Source organism: Xenopus laevis, chromosome 5L (genome assembly GCF_017654675.1).
Source record: "Xenopus laevis strain J_2021 chromosome 5L, Xenopus_laevis_v10.1, whole genome shotgun sequence".
Classification (NCBI taxonomy): Eukaryota; Metazoa; Chordata; class Amphibia; order Anura; family Pipidae; genus Xenopus; species Xenopus laevis.
Window position 1 is genome coordinate 60305202 of NC_054379.1, and position 16421 is coordinate 60321622.

The following is a 16421-nucleotide window of genomic DNA, read 5'->3' on the forward strand; positions in this document are numbered from 1 at the left end:
GCAAGGCTTGACCTGGGTGCGGATACCCCAGGTCCATTGCTTATGGGCTAAGCATTATCAGCAAAAATGAATCAAACAATGTACACACAATTTGCACTCAACGGTGGTGCAGCGCCCCGAACCCGTAGCTTAGGGTGAAAATGCAGGTAAATTGTAGAATGAGCATGCACTCCTGAGACACACTGGCTTGGATAAAACTTTATCTTTATTCCATGAGTTAAAACAAAATGTCCTAACGTGCACCACCAATTATGGGGCTGCTTCCGCCTGAGGCAGCCGCCCAGATGCCGCCCCCTTCTCCTGCTCTGTGCTTAAAAATCAACGTTGGATAGGCTGCTTTTTTATGCCCTTCTAACTGGCCACTCGCTGCCGTCTGAGCCAGGTTTCTCACCTTGCCTCGTGGCAGGAGCCCTGCTAACATGTTTCATATCTAGAGATACGTAATCATAGGCACATTAACAAACTAACCGTTAAACCTCAAAAGGGGATATGACGTGAGGACAAACCTTTTGTCAAAATGTTAAGACTATGGATGCTATGGCCTTGCGCCTTGACCATTGGGCCAGGTGAGCAGCCTGCAGGGTTGCTCACTGTCTATTACCTGGCCTTTGCAGGCCTGGCCTAGCAGCAGCCTGGTTGGTTTGCAGTCAGGGCTAACTCTGCCCTATTTAAGGCAAACCCTCCAAACACTCCTTGCCTGAGCATTGGCTTCCCAATCTAGCAGTGTGGCATTGTCCCTAGCTAAGGGTTCCAGCTCTAGCCTCTTTGCCTTGCCTTGTCCTGTCCTGTCTTGTCCTGCCTTACCTTGAACCTTTCCTCCTTACCCTACCTTGTTCTGTTCCTGCCTTGTTTTTCCCTCCCGGTTCTGCTCCAGTCCTACTTTTAACCTTGCATTAACCTATTTGTGCCTTGACCTTGACCTGACCTTGCCTGTTCCTGCTTCCTGACCTCTTCTGACTTGTACCTGTACCCTGTCTTATATCTTACCTCGTCTCGCTCTGCATCTTGCTATGCCTTTTCCTCCCTCTCCGGTTATGCAATCACCTCCTCTCCTGCTATCCCGTCCTATCCTGCTATCCCGTCCTCTCGGAAGATACTTTTTAACTATGTTCTTTATTTCATAATACTGTTTGCTGTATGATAAATAATATGGCTATGTAATAAATCAGATCTATTTTTCTTAAATGCTCTCACAAATGCTGCCTCTAAAAATTGTAGTGAATATCCACGGGCTAAGAAATGATCTCTCAAACCAATAGTGCCGATCGTAGTGCAGCAACTTGGCTAAATATTACAGGAAATATGTCTTTATTTAAAAATCATATTAAAAATATAGGCATAGAGACCACATGATATTCCGCCTTTTTAACATGATTTTTGAATAAAGACATATTTTAATATAATAGAGAGTTTTGGGATAACTTTTTTGGTTCTGGCCTTATATACCCTTTTAAACTGGGCGCTTTATCCCAGAAACTATGGGCCTTTTTTGACAGGCCCTTTAGAGACTAGCATCCTATTATATACTTTTTCTATAAATACTACTGGATCCTTTGGCTGTGTTGCAGTGCGTTGTGTTACGTGTAAGTATATGGTGAAGTCAGTTGAATTTGTTAGTACTAGCACCAGAAAGGTGTTTTAAGATAAAAAAAACTTCATAAACTGCAACATCATGTTTGTCATCTATTTGCTTACCTGTAGAAAATGCAACATTCAATACATGGGCAGCATCGCAGGAAAGTTAAAAAGCTGTATGCAGGAACATATTAATCAAATTGTATCCCAGAGTTTGAGTTCTGTTGTATCTAGGCACTTCAAAGACTGTCGTGAAGGAAATAGTGCATACCTTAAAATCCAAGGGGTTGAGAAAATACTCTCCACTTCAAGAGGGGGGGGGTTTAACATCAAAATTGTTACAAAGAGAGGCCTTTTGGATCTTCACACTAGATACACGTCAACCAAATGGATTAAACTTGCGATTTGATGTTACTTGCTGCGTTTAAAAATCATTCCTATAACTAACGAACTAAATTATTGACTGATTAGATCCTTGTATTGACTTATTCCTTTTTTATATTATTTTATATTCACCTTCATTTGCATTAATTAATTTACACATTTAGCAATGTTTTATTTTGTATCATAGATTTAATCAGTTTAAATTTCACGTTAAGGAATGCACCATATGTATATTTATATAATCGAGTAAATGGACCCGCACTCATTCATATTAGTGAAATAAATGTGTCTTTGTTCACAGGTTCATTTCCAACGTTTCGGTCCTCTCTGGGACCTTTTTCAAGGATTATCCTTGAAAAAGGTCCCAGAGAGGACCGAAACGTTGGAAATGAACCTGTGAATAAAGACACATTTATTTCACTAATATGAACGAGTGCGGGTCCATTTACTGGATTGTATTATCAAACTTTGACCAACGCACCACCATCGACAGAAATATATCCGGGAGGAGTGCGTTCGCTGTACCGACATAATATATATTTATATATATATATATATATATATATATATATATATATATATATATATATATATATATTCCCTTCACTCACAGCACTCACGTTTAGAGGTTTCTTGTTAGCCTGGGTGCGTGTATCCAATGTTGTCTGTATTCTTCCCAAGTAGAGACCGCACTCACAGGGCTTACGAAAATAAAAAGTATTTTATTGTAGAAAACTAACGTTTCAGCTGCAACTCAGCCTTTGTCAAAGTTTGAGTTGCAGCCGAAACATTAGTTTTCTACAATAAAATACTTTTTATTTTTGTAAGCCCTGTGAGTGCAGTCTCTACTTGGGAAGTATATGTATATATATACCACATACTTGACACATATGTATTTTATCTATTTATTTATTCAATTCACTTAATTCATTCACAATATTTTCTAAGATATTCACTATACAAATTATATTAAGTAAATCGTTTTACTTATGTATATCGTTTTGTTTCATGTATTAAGAAATTATTGTATCTATTTTGAACTGGATTAACCTATTATGCATTTTATTGAGTCGGATGTTAAATATTGTGAACATGTATTTAGTTGCTTGTTTAAATTGACACTTTGATACTTTGTAAAATGTTGAACGTTATATTGTATATTTATTGTAGCTATATATGTTTCCTACTTTTGGATAAAATTTATTCCAATAGTAGTAGTTTTTATAATGTAATTATTAACTTGATATATACATATATATGTTTTATATGGTAAACAGCATCCATAGGATTAAAATTTTGAGGAAGATTCATCCTCATGTCATATTCCTTTTGAGGTTTAAATATGTTTAACGGTTTGTTTGTGAATATGCCTATGATTACGTATCTCTAGATATGAAACGCATTAGGACATTTTCTTTTAACTCATGGAATAAAGATCAAGGTTATCCAGTGTGTCTCAGGAGTGCGTTCTCATTCTACGATTTACCTAATATGAATCACAATGTGAAGTGGAATAAAAATGCTTCAGCGTTAGCCTGTTTTAATTGTGTATATGTTTTATTTTTTTTTAAGTCTAATCACTGCTATGTATATTTTAGATGTTGATGAATGTGAGACCAGTCAATGCCATCCAGATGCTGTGTGCTATAATATCCCAGGATCATTTTCATGTCATTGTAAGCCTGGATACCAAGGAAATGGTTTCCAGTGCTTCCCAGGAGGTATGATTTACTGTATATTTTCAGTTTGTTACAGAGAATATTCCTTCCTCCTTTACTTTGCACAGAGACTTATGCTCTTCTGTAATGTCTCCTATTATCACTACTGTTGGTATTTATTCCTTTATACAAAATGTTTACATAGTAAGTTAGGTTGAAAAAAGACACATTTTCATCAAGTTCAACCTTTTAACTTTTTTTAACCTGCCTAACTGCTAGTTGATCCAGAGGAAGGCAAAAACCCCCATCTGAAGCCTCTCCAATTTGCCTCAGAGGGGGAAAAATTCCTTCCTGACTCCAAAATGGCCTGGACTAGTCCCTGGATCAACTTGTACTTTGAGCTATTTTCCATAACCCTGTATTCCAGTGTCGGACTGGCCCACCGGGATACCAGGAAAACTTCCGGTGGGCCCTCTTGCTTCTAACCATTGGGCATATATCATGGTCATTCCCTATTTCTTTTTAGGAAAAAAGAGGCTTAATAATGGAACAATAGAGTATAGTAAGTAGATATAAAAGACTTGGAGAATGAAGAGGTTAAGTGAGTAGAGAAGGAATAATAGTTTGGAAAGTGGGCCCAGTCCAACACTGCTGTATTCGCTCACTTGCTAAAAAGCCATCCAAGCCCCTTTAAAAGCTATCTAATGTATCAGCCTGTACCACTGATTCAGGGAGAGAATTCCACATCTTCACAGCTCTCACTGTAAAAAAAACCCTTCTCAATATTAAGGCAGAACCTCTTTTCTTCTAATTGGAATGGGTGACCTTGTGTCAGCTGGAAAGACCTACTGGTAAACGATGTATAAATATACATAGTTATCATATCACCCCTTAAAGGACCAGTAACACCTATTTTTTATTAAAAAAATCTAAATTATACCCTCCAAATTATACCCATATCCTACTGCATGTTCTATATTTACCTTGGGTTTGGCTTAAAAAGTCACCAATAAAAATCGCCTCCATGTTCTCCAATACATTTTGAAAAGAGGCAATAGGGCAACCAGCAGCTGCAGGTCTGTCCTATGTGTGTGCCCCCGACAGCTCTCCTACTCACATGACTTCCAGTACATGACTGAACCCCTCTGAAAATGAGGCCTCTTCCAGGTTCAGATATTTAAAGCCACTTCCGGGTTCAGATATTTAAACCTCAAAAGGGGATATGACATGAGGACGAATCTTCCTCAGAATTTTAACCCTATGGATGCTGTTTACCATATAAAACATATATAGTGAATAAAGTACCCCCTCTTGTAAAATATAAGGATATTATAAGTTACCGAGGAGTTTCATGACCATATAAAAGTACGAGGCCGAACTCCGAGGTAACTTCTAATATCCTCATATTTTGCAACAGGGGGTACCTTATTTATTATAATACACAAGTTTCAGTGAGTCATGTGACAGAAATGACATCAGAACTCACCGTTTATAACTGATGACATCAGAACTCACCGTTTATAAGGATATCATTTACAAGATATTCATGGATTTTGTGTATTATATATGTATATACCATCAAGTTAATATTTACATTATGAAAACTACTACTATTGGAATAAATCCTTTCAGGTGGCGATATTCTCCTCTTCTGTGCTGGGGGTAGAGGCACAAACACACACCTGGGCTGGTGGGGAGAGGCACAAACAGAAGGGCTGGGGGGAGAGCCACAAACAGAAGGGCTGGGGGGAAAGGCACAAACAAAAGGGCTGCTGCAGAAGATCACGAAGGGCTGAGGGAGAGGCAGACAAACGGAAGGGCTGAGGGAGAGGCACAAATGAAAGGGCTGCTGCAGAAGATCACAGAAAGGCTGGGGGAGAGGCAGACACACAGAAGGGCTGGGGGGAGAGGCAGACACATGGAAAGGCTGGGGTAAGAGGCACACGATGAAAGGCTGCATGAAAGGATCCCCATGGGGAAGAAAAGGCTGGGTGAGGGGAACAGTGTGCTTGAACAGATGAAGATGCTTACTTGTAACTAGTGGTTGCTATGTGCCGTCACTTCTGGAAGTGATGTCATAAACCTTCAACTTGCAACCCGAAGAACAGGAAGAGACTCACAGTGGCGCGCAGGCAGGGAAAAATAAGCTTTTCTACTGCTTCAAGATGGTGGGGACCCTTGGAAAACTGTGATTTCCATTTTTTGTGACTTTTCGTACTAGGAAGCATAATGCAGCTGCATATTGGATGTTACTAATCTAAGTACATTGACTGGGTTCTCTAAAAGGTTTTACTGGTCCTTTAAGCACCTCTTCTCCAGTGTGAACAACCCCAACTTGACCTTGTCTGTCTCATAGCTAAGATTTTCCATACCTTTTACCAGCTTAGTTGCCCTTCTCTGTGCCCTCTCTAATACAATAATGTCCTGTTTGAGCACTGGAGACCAAAACAGTGTTTCATATTCTAGATGGGGCTTTACCAGTGCTCTATACAGTGGAAGAATGAGCCCTTATTGCTCCTTAATGCCCCTTTTAATATAGCTCAATACCTTATTCGCCCTTGATGCTGCTGACTGGCATTGCTTGCTACAGCCAAGTTTATCATCTACAAAGACTCCAAGGTCCTTTTTCCATAATGGACTTGTTTAGTGCAATCTCATTAAAGGGTATAAGTGGCTTGGATATTTTTACATCCCAGGTGCATGACTTTACATTTAACAACATTGAATCTCATTTGCCACTTAGCTGCCCAGATTGCCAGTTTGTCAAGATCCTGCTTGACAATGTCATTTAATGTCATTAATGAACAAGTTGAATAAAAGTGGACCCAATACTGGGCCCTGAGGAACCCCACTAAGAACCTTACTCCAAGTAGAGAATGTACCATTAATAACCACCCTCTGTACCAAATTCTGTAGCCAGTTTCCTATCCATGTGCAAACGACTTTATTAAGCCCAACAGACCTTCGTTTGGAAAGCAGTGGGGCACGGTATCAAATGCTTTGGTAACATCCAAATAGATCACATCTACTGCCCCCTCCACTGTCCAGCATCTTAGGTACCTCATTATAAAAAGCAATCAAATTACTCTGACATGACCTATCCTTCATAAAGCCATACTGATTGCTGCTCATAATGCCATTCACTAGGACACAATTTTGAATGTGATCCCTTAACAAGCCTTCAAATAATTTGCCCACCACAGATGTCAAAATTACTGGCCTATAATTTCCAGTCTGAGATCATAATGACTTTTTAAATATTGGAATGACATCAGCTCCAATCCATAGTTACCATACCAGATGAAAGTGAATCAGAAAATCAGAAATAGGGGCCGGTCTAAAACTGAACTAAATTCTCTTAGAACCCAGGGGTGTATGCCATCTGGCCCTGGCACCTTGTTTACATTAATTTTTATTAGAGCCACTGGCTAGATTGGGCTGAGCCATCAGTGCAGCTATGAAGTGAGCTTGGGAACTCAGACTCCTCTATTATTGTAATAAAGGGGTGAACCTTTATCAATATTAATAATTTTATTAATTAATATTAATAAAAATATAAATACAAATATACAGAATCAATAATTAAACCTTTTGATATACTGCTTGTGAGCAATAACTTACACACACACAAGTAAAGGTAGAATTTAAAAACTTTTACTTAATTTCATATGATGGTAATTACGAGAATAGCCAGTTCTTCATCAATTCAGCACAAACAGGGAGCCCCACAACCTTTGGTTCATCACCCTCAGGCAGGCCCGGAACTAGGGGTAGGCAGAGTAGGCGCCCGCCTAGGGCGCAGTCATAGGGGGCGCAATTTTGAAAAGAGAGAATTTTTTTTTTTTTATTTCTTAAAATTTTGAAATTGAACTGCTTGTACTGTTCCTTCGTTCTCCAATGTGGCTGCCCCAGGCCCCCAGCAGAGTTCCTTTCTGCTTCCCACCTCCCCGACTCTCTTACTTTCCCTGGCTGGCTGGATCTGGCTTCTTCAGAGCGCACGTAAACAAATGCGCAATTGCGCATCCATGCGCCTGTAGTAAGCGGCGTGCCGCGGGCGTGGTGATGTCTGTGTGGTGACCTGGCCTGGTGAGTCGGAGAGAGCCCAGGCAGTGTGCGGGTGTGGCATAACCGGTCTGGGCGGCATTCTTTGCTCTTCTGAGTCATGACTGACTGACTGGCTGGCTGGTGACTGGTATTGGAGCTGTTTGGCACAACACAATGTAATAATACCTGTGCGGCGGGGTCGTCCGCCGCGCCATTGGCGGGGACGCCCGCCGCACCATCCTTTCCTCTAGCCGCGCCAGCGTGTATGCGCTGGCGCCGGCTCTTCTCTAAAGGCGCGCGCGGCGCGTCTCCTTGTATTTAAAGGCGCAGGCGCGCTGAAGTATGACGTCAGCACGCAAAGGCGCGAAATTCAAAAGTATTTAAGCCCATTTCTGTCCACAGCACCTTGCCCGTGATAGGATTTGTTCCTGGTGCTTCTGTGATTAAGCTATTTCTGTCTGTGATTCCTGTTGTGACCCCTGCCTGGCTTTTGACTATTCTGACTTCTGGATCCTGACCCTTGCCTGATTACTGACTACCTCTTTGATTAACCCTTTTGATTGACAACCCGGTTTGACCCTTGCCTGCCTGACAATTCTTGATATCTGCCTGCCTCGACCCAGCCTGTCTGACGATTCTCTTGCCTGCTCCATTTGTACCGTGACCTTCGGCCCAAAAGACTCTGCTACCTGCCGTGCCCCTCTGCTAAGCCAGAACATCTTGCCTTGTACCCCTCGTTAAGTCCAGGTGGCACCCAAGTAAGCTGAGGGCTCCTCCCGAAGCCCAACGGTGGTCACACTACTGGTGAAGCCGAGCCGAGACCAGGGTACTTGGCACCTGATCTGGTATTGGGTGCCGGCCGTGACACACAACAGGTACAGATTGGGGGCAATATTTTGCGTGCTGCTGGCTGGCACAGGAACAGATTGGGGGCAATATTTTGGGTGCTGCTGGCTGGCACAGGTCCAGTAAAGTACGGTGTACTTCATTTTTGTTTGTTAACATTACATATTTATATAAAAGAAAAGTTTTAATTATTTAATTTGTTTCTTTCTAAAAAAAAATTGAAAGTGATTAGGTGGGAAATGGTCCTACAGAATGGGGGGGGGGGGCGCTGATTGAAGTCCTTGCCTAGGGTTCCAAACTACCTTGGCCCGGCTCTGCCCTCAGGTTCCCGATAATTAAGCGATGATCCAAATCCTGGCACCCACTCATGAGTCCGAGGTGAAGCTACTCAGAATTAAGGTGTCCTTTATACTCAACAGCTACAGAGATCTTTAACCCTGAATGCTGACCTAGGCAATATTGTAAGCTTATTGTTCTAAAAGATCAGCAAGAACTTTGTATCTCTTCAACCAAGATTCAGTTGGTAACTCAATCTGAGTCCTGTCTGTCTGCTGTCTGTTTATTCATTCTTAAGGATATTTGCTGGGCAACCATACCTGTGTTTACAAAGGACTGTAGGGCAAGGACACCTTACTTCTTATCTTTACAATAGCTCTCTAAAATGTGCTGAATTTACTTCACTGGCTAAATCTAATTAATCAGAAATATATATTGTAAATCATAAAATTAAATTAGAAAATACCCACTGTGCTACAATTATCTACACTGAAAAAAAGAACTGATTTAGCACATTTGCCTTTTCTGTATCTGTTACAACCATACTGGTACCATTTTTTAAAAGGGCAACACTCTCTACCCGCATCTTTTTACTAATAATATACTTAAAAAACTTTTCTGGGTTAGTCTTAGTTTCAGCCGCAATGGACTCTTCATAGTATCATAGTAAGTAAGGTTGAAAAAAGACACACGTCGATCAAGTTCAAATTTTAGTTGTTTTTTTTAATCTGCCTAACTGCTAGTTGATCCAGAGGAAGGCAAAAAAAAAAACCATCTGAAGCCTCTCCAATTTGCCTCAGGGGGGAAAAAATTTCTTTGCCTTCCGGATTGCTGTTTTACAACATTTATGTGTTTATATTCATTAAATGCAACTTCTGTCCCAACAGACTTGTAGTTTTAAATTCTTTACTTCTATATTAAGCCGCACAGGGTGATTCTTAGTGCTTCTACATTTACTCCTTAAGGGAATAAATTGAGAACAGTAACAATTTAATATCATTTTAAATGATAACCATTTCTTTCTGTGTTTTAGTTCTATTTCAGTATGCTTATAAGGGTACAGATGGGAAGGATCTTTATAAGGAAAAATACACACAACTTAATTTATTTGTTGCATTTGCTTATGTAGAGATATGTTTTACAGCATAAATATGTAAAGTGCTACCTTGCAGAGAATATTGTTAAATATGAATGTTTCAGCAGTTAAAAAAATCTGTTTTTCTACACAAATAGGATAGTTGGTTTTGTAGTGTAACATTAGTAGTGGTAATCTGAGATTAAGTTTCACTGAATATACACATGTTGTCTTTAATCTAGTTGATAAAGGCAATGGAAGAAATTACAACATATCACTTGCCTCAGCTAATGACGCTTTTATTATCTGTGTAATTTGGCAAGAGTTAATTTATTTGTATTTTTGAGTTCTTGGAGCTTTCTGTCTTGCTTAAAGCTAACTTAACTATTTACAGTAGATACTGATACTGATACTCTTAACCTTCTTTCTCTACTCTCAACTGTTATTCTTTTATGAACAGTTCTAAGACTAATGTGAAATGAGCACTGAAAGCTGCTGATATTAGTAAACATTTGTAAAATAGCAAAGTCCATAATAGGGAGACTAAGCTAATATCGGATATGTAGGATTTCAGTTATACAGGCTGACCAAGCTGACATTGTTTTTACCAAAGTAGATGCACTATGCATAAATATGTAATATATAAAACTTCTAATATATAAACACAGTAATTTGTGATTAATTGTAATTATTTGTGCCGTATTCACAGTATATGTTTCCCAAAGACACTGGTTTTCCTTGAGACAAGAGGTTGCCTTATTAAAGGACTAAAGATAAAATTTGTTATGTTTTGGATAGCCGAGGATGAGTAGATTATAACAGTGCTTTATTAGCAGAGTCATGCAGGCATTACACAACAGTAAGCTTTCACTTTTTAATCTACCAGGAAGTATGCACAGTATAAGTATGAGCACAGTGACATCTACAGGCCATTTGCACATAGTCCTGGGTCCATGCAGGTAGTTTTCTGTTTCTCTCAGTACGCCTTATAGGTTCACTTTCTTCAGGCCTATTGTAGTTGACATCAGGAGTAGGAAATTGTGCTTCATCAAATGGAGCTTCTCCAAAGTCATATCTAACAGGAGCAAGATGACTTGCATTCCATATGCGTCCATCAGACAGTTCATATGTGTATGGTCCTCGCTGGTGTCTCACTTCAAGTGGTGTAGTAAATTTAGATTGTCCTTGTTTCAGTATTCTGGTAATTCTGACTAAAGATCCAGGTTGAAAGTGTACTTCTCTTGCACCACGTTTTCTCTCAGTATAAGTCTTGCATTTGGCTTAGTGACATTTCACAATGTCAGCAGTAGATGATTTTGTAGGCACAGTATTTTGGGGAAGTTTGATGTCTGCAACATGTAACTTAGTGCGCATCTGTCTGCCATGTAATAATTTAGCAGGAGATGATTGGGTTGTTGCATGGCACGTTGCTCTGTAGTTATCTAGGAACTCTGTTGTAAATACTTTCCAAGATTTCCCAGTAAGATTTGCTGTTTGTAGTGCTTCTTTAAGACTTGAAATCGACTGTTGAATTGCTCGATTTCTCCATTTTCTTGTTGGTAATACACTGAAGATTTCCTATGCACAATATTCCTCTCTCTCAGAAAGGATTCAAACTCATATGAGACAAACTGTGGTCTGATATTAACTCCTTTGGATTAACTTCTCTGCTGAAGAGTGTACTCAGAGATGTTAGTACTGTAGCTGATGTTATATTAGAAACAAATGCAATTTCAGGTCATTTACTGTAATAGTCTATCAAGGTTGGAGCAAATCTGCAGTCTATAGGAGCAAAAAAAGGACAGACAATATCAATAGCAAGTTTTTCTCATACTGAATCAGGAAATGGTTCTGGTTTTACATCTGGTCTCATCTTAACTTTGTGTACAAAGTTCTTTGCACAGCCCGGTGAAGTGTTGCTTTGTGGTGAAATTTTAGACACTGGCTGTGTGGCAGGCACTGGTGCTGTAGTAATGAGACCATCAGCTAATTGTAGGTTTAATGCAGCAAAGAGATCCTTTCCAAGTATAGCAGTACCCGTATTCACAATGTAAAAGTCAGATTTTGCAGTATTTTATTCAAATTGTACAGTCAATGGCAAGCAACCAAGCACAGGGATTGGATCCTTTAAGTAACTGACCAGTTTCAGGGCAGGTGCAACTAACGGATCTTTTGCAAAGTATTTCAAGAAAATATCCTTTGGTAGTATAGGAACAGCTAAACCTGTTTCAAGCATCAGGTTAATGGAGTGCCGCTTGTCAGCAGAAGCAGTACTGACACTGACAGTGCATATAAACTTGTCTGGAATAAATGTACCAGCTTTATCCACACTTAATACAGCAGATTTTTTAGAAGTGACTTCATGAACATCTTTAGCAGAACTATGGCAGATCTTAGCAAAATGTCCTACTTTTGTGCATTTGCAGCACCGTTTAGCTTTTGCAGGACATGTAACATAGTTTGCAGTGTGATGTGTTGAACCACAGTGAAAGCAGTATTTTTTATTTGTATTTGCTGCACAGTTTTGCAGTGTTGGTGAATCCCTTTCCTTAGCACTGTATTTTGCCTGTGACTGTGAATTATTAGGCCACAGTGTTGAATTCACAATCTGTACATTCCCAGCAGTTCCCTGACTGAGAGTTTTAGCCTCTGCCACTGCCGTTTCAATTGGGCTAGCAACTGTAATAGTCTTTGCAAGGGTTAAATACTGCTCTAGGAGCAGTCTCTCTCTAATGTGAGGTGAGTTTGTTTTTTTCTCTTAGCATTTCATCTGTTAGAGTCCCAAACTCACAGGTAACAACCAGCTCTCTCAAAGCTGCTACAAATTGTTCTGTGGATTCGTCATTACGTTGTCCATGTTGGCGGAATTTATATCTTTCAGCAACCACATTTACTCTTGGCACGAAAATGTTCTTTATAGCAGTAAGAGCAGTTTCATAAGTATCATCCGGTAATGGTAATGTATAGACTATACGCTGTCCCTCTGCTCCCAGGCAGTGAATAAGTAAACCATGCTTTCTAGCAGCAGAAATCTCCCCTTGGTCAGCAGCAATAATGTAATTTTCAAACATACGGATCCAAGCAGTAAAAGGTATGGTAGGCTCACCAGGTTTTGGAAGAAAAGGTGCAGGCTGCTGCAGAGGTAGAAGAGCCATCCTTGTCGCCATTTGTTATGTTTTGGGTAGCCGAGGATGAGTAGAATATAACAGTGCTTTATTAGCAGAGTCATGCAGGTATTACACAACAGTAAGCTTTCACTTTTACTTTTTAAAGGAACAGATATGTCAAAGTAAAGTAATGAAAATATAATGCAGTGTTGCTCTACACTGGTAAAACTGCTGTGTTTGCTTAAGAAACACTACTATTGTGTATATAAATAAGCTGCTGTGTAGCAATATGGGCAGCCATTCAAAGGAGAAAGGCTCAGATTACACAGCAGATAGCAAATAAGCTCTGTCTGTCTAATGGTGTTTAGTTAACCTGTGCCATATATCCATTTTTCAATTTCCGCCATTGCTCCACAGCAGCTTGTTTATATGAACTATAGTAGTATTTCTGAAGCAATCAGATCAGTTTTACCAGTGCTGGGCAACAGTACATGATATTTTCATTACTTTAAAACACTTACATTTTTTGGTGTTACTGTTCCTTTAAGCTACCAGGAAGTATGCACAGTATAAGTATGAGCACAGTGACATCTACAGTCCATTTGCATAAACACCACAATTAAGTGGGGTGCCAATTTGTTTAATTTTGAAATCTGACATGGGACTAGATATATTGTCAGTTTCCCAGGTGCCCCATGTGACTTGATAGACTTCAGTCACTCTTTACCCCCCCAGCTGCTCAACAGCAGAACAATGGGAAGGTAACCAGATAACAGCTCCCTGGTAGATATAAGAACTGCACTCAATAGTAAAAACCCATGTCCCACTGCATCCCCATTCAGTTACATTGAGTATGAGAAACAATAGCCTTTCAGAAAGCAAAATGACCTCAGATGGCTGCCTACACACCAATATTACAACTGAAAAAAATACACTTGGATTATGAACTAAATTCAAGTGTGAAGAGTGAATTATTTGCCGTGTAAACAGTGTAATTTTGGATTACAAACAACACCATAAAAATCATGTCAGAATCCCTTTAATGGTATCTCTTCATATACATCAACCGTTCCTTATTATTTGATTTCTTCTTCTGTTGCTACACCAAATGAAAGAGCTTACAGTTATATCCCTTTGCCCTCCATGACAATCAGGCTATAGCCTGCAAAGTTTGTTTGTAAACATCCTGTAACCAGGATGAAACACTGTCCAGTAGTAGTCGCTGTAGACTTCAAGTCTCATAGGCATCCATTGAATTCCAGTAATGTACTATACTGAATAACATCCATTAGGTGCAGCTATATACTGCATCCCATGGGTCTTCCAGGTTCACTCAATTCATGCTAAACTGGTTTTCCTTGGAGATAGGTCAGCACTGTCTACATGGATTCATTTGGGAAAGATGCCTCTCTTCTTAGTTTGTTATAATAACACCAACTGTCTTCCAGACCTTTCTTTTGTTTTGCATAGCCATGATTCCAAAGGCTTCAACTCTCGCACAAGCTCTTGTTTGTTTATTGTAACAGATAGAGTCATGGAGTCAATTATAACACAAAAGAGTTCACCATCTTGGATTTTGTTAGGAGTGTCAGTGACACGCACATGCTCAGTGTGGCCTTCACAGCTGTTGAAAAGCTTTGGGGCCATCACAAATCATCAAGCAGAAAATAAGGTTCACCTGTCATAGAAGCTGATGCTACAGGACTAATTATTAAATCCTGATGTAAATTGCACTGGTTTCTGAGCTGTCATGTAATGAAAATTCAATTAATTACTTTATTAATTATTTTATATATACAGTATATTGTGAGTCGGTTACTAAGCTCAGGAAACTGACAGCAGTGCAGAGCATGTGTTATAAATCAGCAGAAAAGAAGATGGGGAGCTACTGGGGGCATCATCAGGCACAGATATTCTCTGCTAAGGGGCTGTGATTTCTATCCTATTCTTTGTTAAGATTTAGTTTTCCTTTAATAATAACTGCATTAAAAGCCAAATTATTATACAAATGTACCCATAATCCACCACTTATACAAATGGACCCATAAGTAAACCACTTACTTTATTATATTGTAAGCATTGTGTACACAAGTTTTCAGGATTTTCCACTTCAATTGACATATACATAAAGACCAAATTTACATTCTTCCTATGGCACACTATTTATTTTAAAATAAAGTGTATTAGAGGTCTAAAAAAAATGTGTCTATGTATATATTTCTGTTCAATATTATGCAGTCCCAGATCTTTAGTTAAAGAAAAAAACATGCAATTTCAAACATAGTGTATTATATATTCACTGTGCACTAGTGTTAAAGACAAAACACGCCATCCCTTTTTCCATTGACCTAAAGCATATTTTAACCATGTGCTGATTACATTTTTTTCCTCCTAACACCTGTAGAGAGCCCATGGTTTAGTATTGGGCCTGTTAAGTTAAGCCACCACTAGAGGGCAGTGGGTGACATTATAAGTAGGGAAGTGAATAGGGGTTCTGGGTCTTTTTCCCCTGGGCGCCTCCCAGGGAGGTACTATAGGGCCAGGGCTCTGGTTCCTAAATGATCAGGATCAGACAGTGTGAAGAGTAAAATATGTCATAGTCACTCTAGGAGTGAGAAGTGAGACAGGGTAGGTAGTGAGCAGCTATTGCTCCAACAAGGAGGAATAGTGGGGTTAGGACCCCGTGGCATTTTGGCCACTAGCTTAGGGAGGTTTCTAAGGGTGAGTTGAGGACCAGATAGGGTGCCAAGATCCAAGACCCCGAGAAAGGGTGAGGTGAGGACCACATCGAGGGCCAAGATGCAAGACCCCAAGAAAAATCAGCTAGGACTGCCCACTGAGAGGGACTTATTACCCAGTGAGAGACGGTGATAACCAACAAAGGATCCTCTGAGTAGCGATCTGTTGACTGATTTTTACCTGTTGGTGTATGAGAACTTTGGCTTTGTCTGTCTTCCCAGGAGTGTCTATGGCATAATTGATCCCTCTGCTATCTCTTTCAATAAATCAGTTACGTTTGCTTGCACAGCAACTGTGTTGGACTGAATTTCTACTGCATTGATCTACATCAGGTACCGGGAGTTGCAGGGAGTTGCACGGGTACACTGAGGGTCCCAGGGCACATCTCAAGCAGCTACAGTCTGTCACACATAGCCAGAAATCCACAGTTAAAGTACACTCACGGGTGTGTGCTACACACCATTAACTACATATTGGGTTATTTATAGCTGATGTTCATCAGCTGCCTTAAACCATACGTTATTCATAACTAATCCAAATGTAAGAGTGTTTTCTGACATGAACGATTCTGACAAAGCCGGCAACTAAAGATGGCACTTACTTGATTACTATATTGCAGAAAGTCTGAATCAACTATTTTCTTTTCACTTCCCACTTTTGCATATTCTAAAAATAACTGCTGAACTTACCCCTCTTTCTAACAATTCACTCCATTTT

The 16421-nt window shown here is 39.8% G+C and overlaps 1 protein-coding gene across 6 annotated transcripts in view; it reads left to right on the plus strand.

Annotated features, from left to right (window-relative positions):
- nid1.L (nidogen 1 L homeolog) overlaps positions 1-16421 on the plus strand; it is a 250909-nt gene that overhangs the window by 166879 nt on the left and 67609 nt on the right. For all 6 annotated transcript variants that reach the window (XM_041562803.1, XM_041562804.1, XM_018263141.2 and 3 more), the window contains one exon: positions 3558-3680. In XM_041562803.1, the coding sequence (XP_041418737.1) occupies positions 3558-3680 (123 nt within the window). The remainder of the gene's footprint in view (positions 1-3557; positions 3681-16421) is intronic.